At 34.4% G+C, this 15,989-nt stretch overlaps 2 protein-coding genes across 2 annotated transcripts; both read right to left on the bottom strand.

The window, feature by feature from the left end:
- Window positions 1–3,344: 3,344 nt before the first annotated feature.
- On the bottom strand, window positions 3,345–5,893 carry LOC128864202 (zinc finger protein OZF-like). Its single transcript, XM_054103759.1, has 4 exons — window positions 5,407–5,893; window positions 4,464–5,351; window positions 4,048–4,397; window positions 3,345–3,967 (listed from the first exon to the last, which is right to left on the bottom strand). Exons 1-4 carry the CDS (start codon window positions 5,566–5,568, stop codon window positions 3,871–3,873), a joined length of 1,497 nt encoding a protein of 498 aa, XP_053959734.1. The 5' UTR covers window positions 5,569–5,893; the 3' UTR covers window positions 3,345–3,870.
- A 3,098-nt stretch (window positions 5,894–8,991) lies between these two features.
- LOC128864321 (gastrula zinc finger protein XlCGF26.1-like) lies at window positions 8,992–11,392 on the bottom strand. The gene is made up of 4 exons (XM_054103931.1): window positions 11,069–11,392; window positions 10,120–11,013; window positions 9,701–10,050; window positions 8,992–9,626 (listed from the first exon to the last, which is right to left on the bottom strand). Exons 1-4 carry the CDS (start codon window positions 11,228–11,230, stop codon window positions 9,530–9,532), a joined length of 1,503 nt encoding a protein of 500 aa, XP_053959906.1. The 5' UTR covers window positions 11,231–11,392; the 3' UTR covers window positions 8,992–9,529.
- Window positions 11,393–15,989: the final 4,597 nt, after the last annotated feature.

Raw genomic sequence — 15,989 nt, 5'->3', positions numbered from 1 at the left:
TTAATTGCCGATTTCACGCTCAAAAAGGCTCCATACGTAATCCAAGGATCAAGAACTGGGGTGTTAGGCGGCCATAAGTTCGGTGTTTTCAGAGGCCGCAGTGTGTTTAATTTGGTTTAGAAGGTGTTTTGATCGAATAACTCGAATAATCAAAAACCCAAAATAGAAAATTCTACGTTTGAATTGAAACTTGTTGGGCGTCGATGGACGAGCGAGAATGGAGAGTAAAATTTGAAGGCCATGCAACATTTTGGGCAATTTCGTTCAGCGAAACAGAAAAAAGATATAACGAGAAAAAAGATATAACGCAAAAGGAAAGATAGAGCTATATATAGTATATATACATAGATATTATATACATCTTAGATACACAATTTCTAGAGAGAAATAACACTGCCTACTTTTTGGCGCTTGTTTGTTGGTGCAAACTTGTTGCCTACTTTTTGCCGTTAGATTTCCTTGGTGCCTACTGTTTGGGGCGTTTTTTGGTCCCAATTTTTTGGCGTTTTTTTTTTGGTGCCTACTTTTTGGCGCTTGTTTACGTTTCCTGGCTAGTGCTTGTCGGCGTCGGATTTATGGGTATTGCCTTGCGGTAATTTGTGCCGTTGCCGCGGTCCTGGAATCGCTGCGTTTGTGCGGGTGATAAACGGTCGGATTAATGCGCGTTGTTGCCACGGTTTGTGTCCAACGTTTACCTACACCGGTCGACCCTTCTCCGTTTTTTGTAAATTTTGTCTATTTGTATTCTCTGCAAATGTTGTAAATTTATTTAGATATACATATATTCTTTCTCTCTCTCTCTCATTCTCTCTCGGGTCTCTCCCTCTTTCTTTGTCCGTGTTGAAAGTTTCACTTCTGTTATGTGTACTACGCTAAACACACTCTTTTTTGTTTGTTTTTGTACCCTCTTCGTCATTTCGCTTCTCAGCAAACTGTCAGCACCTTAAGTGGTTTCTATGTTTGATTAATTGCCAGGCGTATAGAAAATCGTGCTTCGATACTAATTAACTATCATCGACACGTTTCGCGTCTTATTTTGTCATTTCTTAGTTTTTGTATAATTAGAATTGGTTCCAATTGATAAGGCAAAAGATTTACTGATTTATAAATTAACAATATTCACGCAGCAATAGAAATATTCGTGCCCAGAGTATTTTCTTTAAATGGTTTTCGGCCAGCTAACGCATTTCTGCAGAGGTTTACTTTTTTAAATGATGCTTTTGCAATATAATAAATTCAAATGCGCAAATTTTATTTCTCGTATTTGCATAGAGTTAATAAAGAAATTTATCTGAAGTATTCAATCTACATAAGTAATATAAATATTATATGTACATAAGAACTGCTTGTACGTAATAGGTTTGTTCGCGTAAAATGTATCCAGTAATTTAATTTCCGAGAATTGGCTCTCAAAGAGAAAAATATCAAAAAAGTACAAAACCAGTAAAAATTTGAAAGATTTTTGAACAGCTGAAATTGTTGGCGGGGGAAAATCACAAAAAGTATGAAATTAAAAAAAAGCAAATAAAATGCAAAATTACATAATTTTATTTTGTCCACTATAATTTTTTCCATTTCATCATCTCTGTCAGGCGAGGAACATTTATCAATTGTATTCTTTCGATTTGTATTTCGGAAACTGCAGCAATACTGACTGGATGCTGTTGTTCAGAAGTACATAACTGTTTATCATTGACCGATTTCTATTTAAGGGGTTAGGGTTAATCAGAATTTTCAAAAGATTGGATTTTTTTTTGCATTTTCTTAAGGTATAATATTTTAGAAATATTGTGTTAAAATTTCAGGTGAATCCGGCAAATACTTTTCGAATTATTCAACAATTAACAAAGGGCGCTCGGACGCTCCAGAGCGGTGTTCTAGAGCAAGTAGCTTAACTTTAAATGCGTTTTTCTCAAAACTATGTTTTTTGAACTGATGATCCCTGTAACTTAAAAACCGCTGAGTAGATTTCAATAAAATGTATACTACTTTTGAAAAACATAAAAAACTCGTGCATGATCGAAGGATTTTTTTTCATAAATTTCGATTTTTTTAAACAATTAATTCTCGGTTTTTTTCTCGAAAATCTGAAAAATATTTCCTGAGACCGCCATATTGTTAATTTAAAAAAAAAGCTTCGATTATCTTTTAATAAAACTAATTTCTCTTGTTCGATTGATTTTAGATGAATCTCCAAGGACTTGTGATGATCACCGCAAGCGACTTCTGGAGAAACGGGCTCCACACAAACAGCGATAACTTTTACAATTAATATATATTTTTTTAATTTGCTAAAGTCAAGTCGAAACATGATGCAATAATGCTATGTTTTTATTTTTGTAAAATAAATCAATTGAATAAAAAAAAATTATTGAAAATTATCATTTTTTCGGACCTCTGACTACCCCTAACCCCTTAATACTTTACTGATATTCTTCAATTAAATCACCATTTTTATTTAAATTTAGATTTTTTACCCAATTCGCAAATTTTAATTCGTTTTCATTTTTACTTTGCGACCAGCTGTTTTTCTTATTTACAAATCCTTAAAAATGTATCCAGTAAAAACTTACAACTTCCCCTGAAAATGAAATGCCATTTTGCTCCCTCATTTTCCCCTACTTGCAAGTTTTTTGGATACATGAACAAACGTGATAATTTGTAACAATTGTTACATATTATTTGCTTCATGAACAGACCTAATAATCAGCTTTTGTAATTTTCTTAAAAAAATTACGCAAATCTTCACTATATACACAATATTATATTTTTCTGTGTATATTTTTAATATGTACTTACTTTCTTTCTGTATTGTTGATAACAGGTTCCTAAGAAATTCTTCTTGCTCACAAATCACAAATCCACATGAAAACTGTTATTCAATTACATACATTAAGCGGATTACTCGGTATGCGTACTTGCTTGTTGCATGTGGTTCTGTTGTTGTTGTTGTTGTTGTGTTTGTCACAAACTGTCGTGTTTGTGCTGCACGCAATTAAAACGATGGAGATTGATTACCACCTCACATGCAAATAATGCCATAAAGATCTGCAGTTCGTTGACCTTAGCATTGGAATTTGACTTCTGAAAATTCAAACTCCATTTTTTATTGAACAACTTTTTTATTCACTGCTTAGTGTAACTTTCGCAAGAAGCAGTAATTCATATTTTTTTTGAAAATATCTAAATAGCATAGATTAAATTGGGTCTCTCCCAGTCCTACCAAAATTCATAATCGATTAAGGGGCACGCACCCACGACAGTCGGTTCTACGTTACCGGAACTACCCGGATTTATAGACGGCCGCGGACTGTCACTCCAGCAGCGTTGCCCCTGCTACAACAACAACAAAAGTTAAGTGAATGAGAAACATTGTAACAATCAATTTTTTTGTTCCAAAGCTAACACTGCTTCTTTGGAAAGTCATAAAACCAGAGATTTTGGTCGGCAAAGTAATCTAGCTTACTCGAATTGTGCAAATCTGAAACATTGATTATTCACTTTAAAATATACATATGTACATAATTTGTTCACACAAACACATAAAACCAAGATGTTTTTGTGTTTTAATAGAAGACTTATATTTCATTTGCTCTTTCTATAACACAATTTGTGTACATAGTTACAATGTTTGCATCGTTAATAAAAGAAATATGCGTGCCTACTGTTCAAACATACAGTACTTCAAAATACGACTAGCTCGTTAGTTATGCGCCTTTTCGACTCCAAATTATTTAATTGTCTATACGATATCTTAAGTTGCTTTGATGAAGTGAAAATGTGGACTATATCTATACATACTTAATTATCAAATTATTATAAAATCTACAGTTGGGTACTTATACTTCTAACTTAATTTTATTATGCATTTTAGCCATCAGGTAACTCAGCATCTAGTTTTGGAACTTTGATTCTCTTATCGCCTATACAACCATCACCTTTTTCCATTTTTCCAGCAACTTGCGTTCTGTAAAAAAAAAAAACGAAATAGATTTTTTATTTTAAGTATACCATCAACATTAAATCGTTCGTCCCATTTTTACTTACATCGCTCTTAACACATTCAATGTGGGTATATTTTTTGTATACGTTTTTACGCCCGCCGCTTCTTGTTCGGCCAGTTCCTTTGGATGTAAATGTTTTTTGTGATAACGACAACTTGATCCAGTTGAAAATGTTTTATCACAGAAGTCACACGAATAGGGTTTGAGGCCAGTATGCGTAATAAGATGATACTTCAAATTTTTTGCACGCTTAAATCTGCGGCCGCAATAATTGCATTTGTATGGCATTTCATCGGAATGCACTTTCATGTGCCTCTTAAGTGCTTTGGATGTTTTGAACTCTAAAAGACATTCCCCACAAATATGTGTATCTCCATGGATTTCTGAATGCCTCTAAATTGTAACCAATTTTTTTTTTTAATTATAATTTATTTTTACATTTAATGCGTTCAAACTTACCTTTAAGGCTTGTTTTTGCAAAAAATGTCTGCCACACACTTCGCATTCATAGGCCCCACGGCCTGTGTGTATGGCCATATGTTCGAAAAGTTTCTGTTTTGTACGCACACTTTCACCGCATTCTTCACAAATTAGGGAATATGCACCTTCGTGCTCAGCTTTAATGTGATTTTCAGCATCTTTGGCTCTTTTAAATTTTCGATCACAATGTGGGCATGGATAAACACTCGGTGCGTGAATTTTCCTTGTATGACGTTCCAGCTCCCTTTTATATTTGAAAGAACTACTACAGTGCAAGCAATTCCAGAAAGGAGTTTCTGTGCCGTGATTACTTTTCATGTGATACATATACTTTCTACTTTGCATAAAACTCAGTTGACAGATATTACAAGAATAACTGCCTCCCTCTTCGCCTTCGTTGACATTTTTAATATATTCCAATTTTTGTTGTACAAAATCGTCAGAGTCAGAGTAAGTTTTACCGTTACTGCTTTCACTATCTTCACTTATATGAGTGCTCTCCTCCACATTCTGGTTATTGTTTGCGAAAGGATCGTGGAAATCCACATCGATTTCAGTTTCGTGTTTTACTTCCTTTGACTCGGTTACTTCCATTTCCTCAACTTTAACGACTGTATTTGGGTTTACAGGAACAAATATTTGTTCGATTGCAGATGTTGTTGACTGGGGCAGATTTGACTCACATTTGAATAAACCGTATTTTTGATATAAATCTTTGAGGTTTATATCGGCGAACTCAGATGTAATTTTTAAATCTTTGTACATTTTTTGAACTTTTTTTATATGTTCCGCATATTTTTCCAAAGATGCTATTGCAGAACAACAATCAGTACACAGTGATATTGGGAGTCCATCTCTAGGCTTTATCTGTTCAAATAATAATTTATTAAAAAATACTCACTAATATAAAGAGAAACCATACCTTAATATGGAAGAATTCCTCTATAATCGAATGAAGATTTACATCCGAGCCCAGAGACTGTGGGTACTGCTCAAGAAATATATCAAAGTAACAACCATCATGTTTCGCGCAGAGACGACACCAACGCTCCCATTCTTTCATTGTGGTATCAGTGGTACACATTACACCCTTTGGCAACCTAATTATTTCCACAAAATAATGTGAATAGCAGTTATAACAATAATGTACACAAACTCCGTTATTTTATTTCTAAATATTCTGTCTTCTAGGAATGCCGTGAAAACATCAATGAAAATATCGATGTATCTTAATGCATCGAAATAAAATATAAGTGGTCGATGTATCGATATACAGATTATTTAAAGCTAGTTTCTTTCGGTACACCTGCAGGAGCCCTTAAAAACGTAACATGGCGATTTTTACCGAAATAAAACCAAAAAGTCAAGACAAATAAGATATTATTATCAATCTTGCCGAAAAGTCCAATGGGTTTTATGAAACGGCGAATCAACGGCTCTATAATTTTTGAACATTTTGAACGCGCTTGTGATAATTCACTGGTTCTAAAACTTTTGCACGTATTTTGTAAACTTCGCGAATTGAAGTGTTTATTTTCTTAATTATAATTAAAATGGAAAACTATAGACGCATATAGCTTTACCAAAACTAAGACAAACTTTCATTGACGCATTCTACATTGTTTTCGTAATGAGGGCACATCTTAATATATATAAAAGAAAAGCATTTTGTTCGTTGGTGAAAAGATTTCAGAGGTGTGACCCGGATCAGGCTGTTAACCGGCTCGAATTTGAAGGAGTCGGCTGATGATTGATGATGATGAACCGAGGTCATGATTGATTAGCTATGACGGATAATAGGTTGCGAAACTCTTTCATTTTGAGTGAGAGCGCGACCATGGGGTCATCTGTGCCCATGGGCGCGTTTTCTCTGGCAGCCGCCATTCAGCCAATCAGCTGTTTAAAATCCCATAATGTGTGAATGCTGCCAAGTTTTGAAACGGGTTCATGGGCGCGCTCTCTTTCAAAATGAAATAGTTTAGCATCTTATTATCTATCATACACCCCATTTACACACGGAGACATCTGGAATGGAGACACTGGAAATTCTCTTTTCATGTCTCATTCGCGGACACACGGGCAAAATTGTTTTCGGCGACATTTTGACATTTAATACTTTAGCATCGTCTGGTTCGGATGTATTCTAGCACGCGCTTACATGTAAAGCAGAGAGCGTTCGACAACAGTTTCTTAAATATATGAATGAAAAATGCAAACTGGTTAAATAATAAATAATTTGTTGTTTTTTTTATTGAAATATATTTATAAATTCTTATACTTGAATAAAAAAAATTAAATTAAAAATACTTCATATGTAAATAATTAACTTAAAATTAACTTGAGTATCTAGAAATGCAGGGAAAAATTAGAAATCAACATAAACATGTCCCATAACTATTTTAAATTATACTACTTTACTAGCAAAAATAATTGTGCATTTCCCAAGCAGCGTTCGTATGTTTGTCATCGTTGTTATCTTCCGTTTGCTTGAAAACCAACACATAACTTAGAACTTTCTTCCACGAAAGAAGAAAACGAATGAAGCAACTGTCAAAAATTGCTTTGGGACGTTTCAAAACTTGGCAGCACTCACACATTATGGGATTTTGAACAGCTGATAGGTGAAATGGCAGACTGCCAGAAGAAACGCGCCAAAAATAACAGACGAAAACAGTTAATTTTTGCTTAATGGAGAAATTACGTGTTGAAATGTTTATAATTATTTGTCTTAAAATTAATTCAATTGAAATGTAATAATTTGAATTGAAGTGAGTTTGTAGAATCCAAAGCTCGTTGTATCCTTTTCGACTTCTACTTTTAATTAGTCTTATGTACATAATGTAATTTTATTGAAAACTGTGTGTTGGTTTATGTAAATTTGTATATACGTAAACATTCTATGGTTGAAAAGCGTAGGTAAGGGAACTGAAATTGTGTTTGAGATATTTTACAAAAATTAAAGGTAATCTGCTTTAACTTATTCTGTTCTTTGTTAGAGGAATTTTTTTTTTGTTACCCACTTTCTGTGTTATATTAAAAAATCGCAATAAGTCATGTTTTTAATTATAACTTATGTTTTTCGGGTTCATAACTTTATTATTATTAAATTACTTATGTATATCAGTTTTAAATAATTTCATTTACCTACATATAAATTTTTAAATTTTTGGCTTTTTTATGCACATATTTCATACGGATTGTGCTTATTTTTAGTATATGTAGGTGTTTACGAGTGATATAAGGCTATTGGGCAACCGCATACTAAATACTAACCACAATCTTGGTGTGGAAACTAAAAATTCCAGACCTTTGGCTCAAAAATACCCAATTCATATTTCTACCGGTGTGGCAATATTGGAAAATGTTATAAAAAGTGCACATTTTTCAGCGCTCACGAGAAGAGTTTCTCATCTAGTCATCTATCATAGATGATCTATGTTATCTATGTCATCTTTGATCTGAACAGCGACTGAATGCGTGTGAAATAACTAGGCAGAATTCCATGGAGAAATAATGTCAGTAGTGGTGGTGGTGGATTTTAAAATAATTAACTGATTGACTAACGTCACATGGGTCATGACAGTGGTTATCGTTAAGGTTTTTGCAGCACTTGTGGCGATTCGAATTAAATGTTTCTCTTCTGGTGTACTTCAGGACATTATAGCAAGTGCGGCAGTAAACAGAACGTGACATTACAGTATCATCCGGCTTTGGAATTTCAGCAAACAACTTTCGACGGTATGACACCTTTTTTTGATGGCCCTGTTACTTTTATTGAGTACAACGAATACGCCCATATACTGATAGTAAATATTAAATCCCTTAACGTTTGAATTTAAGCTTCCCAGCTGCATAATTACCATGGAAAATCTTAATACATTGTGCACGTGAGCCAGTATGGCCGTGACGCTTACGTGGAGATAGCAAGATACGCAACAGGAAACAACATCCATTCCTTGAAGTAACTTTTTCGTCACTTCTGCGATAAGAAATTCTGGCTGGGTATCCAAAAGTAAAACAAGAGATTGTGTTGGTAAACATCTGAGAATTTTCAATTGTAGGGTTGTTATTTCAAAGTACTCAAAGTAGTACAGAATTCGAATATATATTTTTAATAAACTGTTTTTCTCGTTAGAAGTGCACTTACAGCGAAAACTAGCCTAAACTCATTCGCATTTATTCTAATGTAAACAGTTTTAACTAAAACCTTAAATTTTTCCGAAGACGATACAAAAAATTGTGAAAAATGTATCTGAAATCCAGCAATATTTATATATTTTACATAGAGTGCGCATCACTCGTTTCTCTTTTCTTCTATTTTACTTATGTACATCCATACTTACATATATATCCCGTTTACTTTCACTTTCAACAAAAAGCGCAAATCTTCACTAAAATTTACAGTGAGCGAAGCGCCCAATTGCTTTTTATTTGGCTACTACTATTTGGTCTATAGTACTTATCAAGCCTGTATAGTTAAAAATTAATGAAAAATTTAATAAAACATATTTTTAGTACTCACGGAATTGCGACAATTTGAGTACGTTTGCTTTATCGCGAATATATCTTAAAGCATTTTGCGCCTGTGCTCCAACTCAGTGGTTTTTTCGCCTGATACTATTCGGAAATCTATATTATATATTGTTTAATAAATTGATTTACGTTTTCCCACTTTTTTCAACTTAATTTGAAATAACTTTCACGCCAATGCCGCTATTCCGAATTTCCTACTCCAAATCTTTGGGGAAAAATCTTTTACCCGAGTTTAGAACAGGATTTTTTTCTCAAGAAAAAAAACTGCACAAAAATAAAATTCCTCGGCAATATTTGTGATTGAGCTGATGGTGGAATAAATAAGAGTCAGCACTTTACATTTACATTTTGTACACAATTCATTGCTAATATAAGAAAGAAGCATGAGTTACTGTGAATCTAAAAACACATTGTTAGAAAATGCGATTAGCCTGTAAGTTATGAACTTTTCGACTACTTTAATTAGATGACAATTTAGGTTTTATTTATTTAAGTTAATTTTATTTTGCATTTCAATCATCAGGTAACTCAGCATCTAGTTTTGGAACTTTGATTCTCTTATCGCCTATACAACCAACATCATTTTCTATTTTTCCAGCAACTTGCGTTCTGTAAACAAAAACGAAATAGATTTTTTACTTTAAGTATCCCATCATCGTTAAAAGGTTCTACTTTTTACTTACATCGCTTTTAACACATTCAATGTGGGTATATTTTTTGTATAGGATTTTACGCCCGCCGCTTCTTGTTCGGCCAGTTCCTTTGGATGTAAATGTTTTTTGTGATAACGACAACTTGATCCAGTCGAAAATGTTTTATCACAGAAGTCACACGAATAGGGTTTGAGACCAGTATGCGTAATAAGATGATTCTTCAAATTTTTTGTACGCTTAAATCTACGACCACAATAATTGCATTTGTATGGCATTTCATCGGAATGCACTTTCGTATGATTCTTTAAGGCTTTGGATGTACTGAACTCTAAAAGGCATTCTCCACAAGTATGTTTATCCCCATGGATTTCTAAGTGCCTCTAAAATGTATCCAATTTTTTTATTAATAAATATTATTTTATTTCAACATTTGATATGTTCAGACTTACCTTTAAAGATTGTTTTCGTAAAAAATGTCTGCCGCACTCTTTGCATTCATAGGCCCCACGGCCTGTGTGTACGGCCATATGTTCGAAAAGTTTCTGTTTTGTACGCACACTTTCGCCGCATTCTTCACAAACTAGGGAATATGCACCTTCGTGCTCAGCTTTAATGTGATTTTCAGCATCTTTGGCTCTTTTAAACTTTCGATCACAATGTGGGCACGGATAAACACTCGGTGCGTGAATTTTCCTTGTATGACGTTCCAGCTCCTTTTTATATTTGAAAGAACTACTACAGTGAGAGCAATTCCAGAAAGGATTTTCTGTGCCGTGCTTACTTTTCATGTGATACATATACTTTCTACTTTGCATAAAACTCAGTTGACAGATATTACAAGAATAACTGCCTCCCTCTTTGTCTTCATTAACATTTTTATTATATCCCAATTTTTGTTCTGAAAATTCGTCAGAATCACAGTCAGAGTCAGTTTTATTGTTACTACTTTCACTATTTTCACTTATATGAGTGCTCTCCTCAAAATTCTGGTTATCGTTTGCGAAAGGATCGTGGAAATCCACATCGATTTCAGTTTCGTGTTTTACTTCCTTTGACTCCGTTATTTCCATTTCTTCAACTTTAACGACTGTATTTGGGTTTACAGGAACAAATATTTGTTCGATTGCAGATGTTGTTGATTGGGGCAGATTTGTTTCACATTTAAATAAACCGTATTTTTTATATAAATCTTTGAGGTTTATATCGGCGAACTCTGCTGTATGTTTTAAATCTTTGTACATTTTTTGAACTTTTTTTATATGTTCCGCATATTTTTCCAAAGCTGCTATTGCAGAGCAACATTCAGTACACAGTGATATTGGGAGTCCATCTCTAGGCTTTATCTGTTCAAATAATAATGTATTAAATAATACTCACTAATATAAAAAGAAACCATACCTTAATATGGAAGAATTCCTCTATAATGGAATGAAGATTTACATCCGAATCAAGAGCCTGTGGGGATTGCTCCAGAAATATATCAAAGTAGCAACCATCATGTTTCGCGCAGAGACGACACCAACGCTCCCATTCTCTCACTGTGGCATCAGTGGTACACATTCCACTCTTTTGGAACCTAAGTATTTTCACAAAACAATATGAATAGCAGTTAAAAGAATAATGTCCCTAAACTCCAAAGTTTTATTTCTAAATATTCCTGCCTTCTAGGAATGTTTTAGTGCATCCAAACATTTATAAGTAGTCGATGTATCGATATACAGATTATTTAAAGCCAAGGCGAATTGACTGCTATAGGTGACGCCTTGGCGAAAGAGATAATTTCTGTTTATTTTACAAAACAGGCTAATGAAATCGAAGTGGCAAGAAATTGAGTTTGGTTGTTTCCATTTACGACACAGAGAATTCGGAAAGCGCAATCTCTTATTCTATCATTCTTGATTTAAAGCAAATTTCTTTTTGTACGTCTGCAAGAACCCTTGAAAATGTAATAAAGTAAAGAAATAAAACCAAAAGTCTAAGCAAATAGTATACTATTATCAATCGTACCGAAAAGTTCAATGGGATTTATGAAGCGACGAATCAGCAACTCTAAAATTTTCGAAAAGTAGTTTAATTCGAATAACATTTTGGGTGCTGCCCCAAAATATTTGAATGATTTTATTTAATTTCGCGTATTGAAGTGTTTATTTCCTTAATCTATACTATTATTATAAACAGGAAAACTTTGTTTGTTTGTTTGTTTGTAACGAATAGGCTCAAAAACTACTGGACCGATTTTAAAAATTCTTTCACCATTCGAAAACTACATTATCCAAGAGTAATATGGATTACATTTTATTTTGGAAAAAAATAGGGTTCCGTAAGATATTTGAATTTTTCGGACACAAACTGAAAAAAATCTTATATATAAAATAAAGTCAACTTTTTGTGTGTGTTCGCTAACCGGCCGTGTCTGCACCGAATTAAACCAAACTTACACACAATGTTAAGAAGGTATTGAAGATGGTTTCCGTATAGTTTGGATACCTATTGGTGGATAGGGCTCGAGATATAGGTCAAAACGTGGACCCGGGTAACCTTCGGATGTGTATGTATAATATGGGTATCAAATGGAAGCTGTTGGTGAATGCTTTAGTTCAGAGTATTTTTCATGCCGCTCCGTGACTAGGGTCTCGAGATAGAGACCAAAACGTGGACCCTAGAATGTGTTTGTACAATATGGATATCAAATTGAAGCTGTTGGTGAATGCTTTAGTACAGAGTATTTTTCATGCCGCTCCGTGACTGGGGTCTCGAGATATAGGTCAAAACGTGGACCCGGGTAACCTTTGGTTGTGTATGTACAATATGGGTATCAAATGAAAGCTGTTGATAAGTGTTTTAATACGGGGTAATTTTCATACCTATTGATGACTAGGGTCTGGAAATATATGCCAAAACGTGGACCCGCCGTGTCTTTGCACCGAATTAAACCAAACTTACACACATTGTTAAGTAAGTATTGAAGATGATGTCCGTATAGTTTGAATACCTATTGGTAGATAGGGCCTCGAGATATAGGTCAAAACGTGGACCCGGGTAACCTTCGGACGTGTATGTACAATATGGGTATCAAATGGAAGCTGTTAGTGAATGCTTTAGTTCAGAGTATTTTTCATGCCGCTCCGTGACTGGGGTCTCGAGATAGAGACCAAAACGTGGAGCCCAGAATGTGTTTGTACAATATGGATATCAAATTGAAGCTGTTGGTGAATGCCTTAGTACAGAGTATTTTTCATGCCGCTACGTGACTGGGGTCTCGAGATATAGGTCAAAACGTGGACCCGGGTAACCTTTGGTTGTGTATGCACAATATGGGTATCAAATGAAAGCTGTTGATAAGTGCTTTAATACGGGGTAATTTTCATACCTATTGATGACTAGGGTCTCGAAATATATGCCAAAACGTGGACCCGCCGTGTCTTTGCACCGAATTAAACCAAACTTATGCACATTGTTAAGTAAGTATTGAAAATGGGTTTCGTAAAGTTTGGTTGTAATTCGGAGCAGTGGCAACGGGTACAGCGTTCTTTTGAGCCTGCCATAATGTCGCTTACTTTTTTAACGCTTGGGGCGGAACTGAACTGTCAAATTGACAGTGTGAGTTACAGTGTGTCAATATTTCTTTCTGATTTGGATGCCATAAGGAAAAAACGTAAGTGCAACATGCAAAAATTGTTTGTGAATTTTTTTGGAGTGGATTTTGGAACAGTGAATAATTTCTTACGAAATTTGAGAATTTAATGTGAAATCCGAATGAAATTATGTGTTCGTGGAAAAAAAATTTTTTTCGTTTTTTTTTTTTTGAAAAATATAAATGGATAATGGTTAAAAAAGCTCCAATGCTTAATAAAACATATAAATTGAAACGAAAAATTCATGGATGATCAGGAAAAAAGACGATTGTTTATTCATATGCGTTGATTTGAATTTTAAAACAATCTTCTTTTTTCCTGATTTTCAATTTATATTTTATATTTACTCAAAAACAAATAGAAAAACAAAAAATATTGTTTATGCCAAAGCGCTTGAATAAAGAATAAAGAAATAAATAATATGAAAACTATATATTTTCTGTTCTAAACCATATCTGTTCTATTTTAGTGTGCCCAGCGAAGGGGGCCGGGTTTGCTAGTTATAATTAAAATGGAGAACATAGACACATATAACTATACCATGAATAAGTTAAACTGTAATTAACGAATTCTTCACTGTTTTCGAAATGCAAGCACGTATTAATATACATAAAAGAAAAACATTGTTCGATGTTGAAAAGAATTCATAGGTGTGACTAACATCAAACCGTTATGCGGCTCTCACCGATTTTGAAGGCATCAGCCCTTAGTGGAAAGATTTCAAGCCGTAAACCGGCTCTGTGCGAATTTGAAAGAGTCAGCTGACGACGTAACCGAAGTCATGGTAACGGTTTGTTTACAAAAAACAGATGTTATTTCATATTCATCTGAACGACTGATTGTACGCTACTACGTAGCAGACAGTTATTCGGCTCTGAGCGAATCCGATAGATATACCGAAGTCACTTGGAATATGTTTCACAAAATTAGCTTGTGGTCCATGATTCAATAATAAAAGGTTTGCTCAGTAAGCAGCTTTCTCATTCCCTCTTGACAAATCGGCTCCCTTAGCAAGACACTGGGTTGTTAACTCTAGAAATGTTTGGCAAAAGTGGAAGAAATGTAAAATTTGTAGGAAAAACATTTCGTTTACAAAAGGGTGTATAATCACTTGCTCGGTATGTGAATAACCAAGACGATATGGAAAACACACTGACATACAGCTTAAATCAGGATATCACAAAGCATCTTTTTGGGGCAATGAACATGAAAGATGGACGTTTTGACAATTTGAGTCCAATGCCTTTCAAATACAGGTAGGGGAAGTACTACGTTACTTTAAAGATACATAAGTTACCAACAAGAGCTCATTTAGCAATATGTAACTAATCATAGCCTCCTGATGGCAGATGGCTTTTTATGAGGAGTTTTTTCATGGCAGAAATTTACTCGGAGGTGTGCCATTGCCTGTCGAGGAGCCTCTGCTATTACAAACAACATTTTCTATCATTTGGTGGTTCATGCCCGTGGTAGTTTGTCAAGTAGTTAGGAATGAATAATCGCGACTTGGGGGTCAAAACTCCAAACTTACGTGGGCATAGCATTAGGTAATATAATAACTTCATATTGGTAAAATTTCCCAACTACGTGATCAGTTTTCAATTTAAAAACTAATTCTCAAAATATCAACCTGATAATAAAGATAACGTTTTTTGCTACCATTTTTACCAAAAAGGTATTTAATTTTTCCACTTTCTACGCCTTTCTTAAATGCGACCTTTTGTAAGGGAGTGTCAAAATTCTAATGTCACAAGTGAGCAAACCTTTAATAATTGAATCATGCTTGTGGTCCTGATGAAAATCATCACAGCCAATGCTCATACCATAGGGTTGTTTACGAATACAAATGCGCGAAGCTGCAAATTGTTTTGTATAATTAAAATTGATGCTTTAATTGATTTTCAAATATAGCTAAATTTAATTTAAAACACAAAACTTCACAATTGGCTAACCACACAACAGCTGACATGAGCATTGGCTACGATGATTTTTATGTATTTACCACAAGCTAAATTTTGTGAAACACATCCCAAGTGACGTGAATCCAAGCTCTCCAAGAGACGTGGAATCCAAGTTCTTCTAATTTTTTTTTTCACCATACCATTCGAGCAACCCTGGATCATCCTTGGATTGGACGAGTGTGGGAATGCAAGTGAAATAACCATGCAGAATTCCATGTTGAAAAGAGTTCAGTAGTGGTGGTGGTGGATTTTTAAATAATCAGCTGATTGATTGACGTCACATGGGTCATGACAGTGGTTTGCTTACGAAAAAACTGAGATTGTATTGGTAATATAAAAAAAAAATTAACATAGTCTTCGCTCACGTTACTTTGCAGCCGTCTGAACAACGACTGGTTGGACGAGTGTGAACTGATTGGACAGAACTCCGATACTCGAGATCCTCGCGCCACAAAACGTTTCGAGTCTTGGCTGTGGAGACGGTGAGCCTGTACTAAAAAGGATTCTCAAATAAAATAACATTTAATAAAATATATTTTTAGTACTCACGAGGACTACGATAGTTAAAGTAGGTTTGATTTATCGTGAATATTGAGAAGACATATTTGTTTTGTGACTGTGTCTAACGCTCCAACTCCACATTGTTTAATAATTTAATTTACTTTTACCCACTTTATTTCAAATAACTTTCACACAATTCACACCACTTGGAAATATTAAAAA

The sequence above is a fragment of the Anastrepha ludens genome, chromosome 5 (assembly GCF_028408465.1).
Source record: "Anastrepha ludens isolate Willacy chromosome 5, idAnaLude1.1, whole genome shotgun sequence".
NCBI lineage: Eukaryota > Metazoa > Arthropoda > Insecta > Diptera > Tephritidae > Anastrepha > Anastrepha ludens.
This window is presented reverse-complemented; position numbering and strand designations above follow the sequence as displayed.